Source organism: Cariama cristata, unplaced genomic scaffold (assembly GCF_000690535.1).
Source record: "Cariama cristata isolate BGI_N322 unplaced genomic scaffold, ASM69053v1 scaffold33516, whole genome shotgun sequence".
Lineage (NCBI taxonomy): Eukaryota > Metazoa > Chordata > Aves > Cariamiformes > Cariamidae > Cariama > Cariama cristata.
The window spans coordinates 1-1,247 of NW_009620960.1; the positions used below are offsets into that span (position 1 = coordinate 1).

The 1,247-nt window shown below is 51.6% G+C and overlaps 1 protein-coding gene across 1 annotated transcript in view; it reads right to left on the minus strand.

Moving 5' to 3' along the window:
* Nucleotides 1-231: 231 nt before the first annotated feature.
* APLP2 (amyloid beta (A4) precursor-like protein 2) overlaps nucleotides 232-1,247 on the minus strand; it is a gene marked incomplete at its 3' end in the record, with an annotated part of 14,097 nt that continues 13,081 nt past the window's right edge. Inside the window, exons 9-10 of the mRNA XM_009701791.1 lie at nucleotides 774-932; nucleotides 232-360 (exon numbers count right to left, since the gene is read on the minus strand). Of these exons, the coding sequence (XP_009700093.1) occupies nucleotides 232-360; nucleotides 774-932 (288 nt within the window). The remainder of the gene's footprint in view (nucleotides 361-773; nucleotides 933-1,247) is intronic.

Consider the following 1,247-nt stretch of genomic DNA (forward strand, 5'->3'; position numbering starts at 1 on the left):
GTATAAGCCAGAGCTCGAATTTTTAACGCCGAGTCAAGTACCACGGAAAACGGTACAGACCGCGTAGTTGGTGACAGGCAACACGCATACAGAACGGGAGATCTCGGCACAAGTACGACAAGTTGCTATAGTACCCAGCAAATTAGCGTGAGGACTCGACACACGGCTTCTAGAGTCTCCGACAGCCAGGGCTGGGTAACAATGCCTCCCTTGAGAGAAACATTCCCATACCTGAGATTTCATCTGTGCAGCCTTTTCTGGGTCAACTGCCAGGACGTGCTGGTAATGGCGGATGGTGTGCAGACGGTCCTTGTTCTCAGCACGAACGTAGCGCCTCAGAGCTTGCAGGATGCGGTGGGGCTGCAGGATTTGAGGAGGAGAAGAGTTCAAATCCATTTGATTCACATAAAATTCACAGCCAAAACACAGCACTTCAAACGTGAGCCTGCTTTGTTACTGGACAGATCAATCACCTGCGCTAACCTCTTACACATTTTCTTTTTCAATTAAGCCTGTTTGACTCAGAACACGACCCCTCATGAACACTCATGAAAGCAGAGGGGTTTTTAACCGGGTAGAAAGGAGAGCGAGTCAATTAGGAGCCCCACTGCCAGGTCTGCAGCACAAACTGCCACGATGGAGAAAGCTTTACTGGGAACCTATTCCCAGCTTCTGCCCCAGCAAGTCACAGGCAGTCTTCTCACCAAGCCGTTCCCACTTTCCACCCTACCCAGCGCTACCCTATCGTAAAAATTTGTGGCAAAGTAACTCACCCGCGGCGGGTCAGCCTGCAGGGCCGCCAGGTAGTTCTCCAGAGCAATCCGACGGCGATCGTTCAACATGGCTTCCACACGAGCCAGGTGAGTTTCCACAAGCTGCTGCTTCTCGCTTGCGGCCTCTTTCTCCAGAGATTTTACCATCGCCTGGAAGTGCTAGAACGGAGAAAGGAGTCTGCGTGAAACGCGCCGCGCGCATCAGGGTCACCTACTCTCTTGCACGTAACTCCTTAGAACAAGTGGAGCCCGTCACACTGCACATCCTAGGCATTTACAGTTAGAGAGAAGGGCACCGAGAAACGTTGACGCGGATTTCATCTTTGCAAACGGAACAGTGACAATTTGCCTTCCAAACTTCCTTCGCAAGCCGTTTCGAAGGTCTGAAGAGGGCAAACGGCCTTGCAGATAAAGATCACGGCAGGGGTGCGAGATCCAGACTGTGCTGAACGAATGACACCGTATTAACTCTTT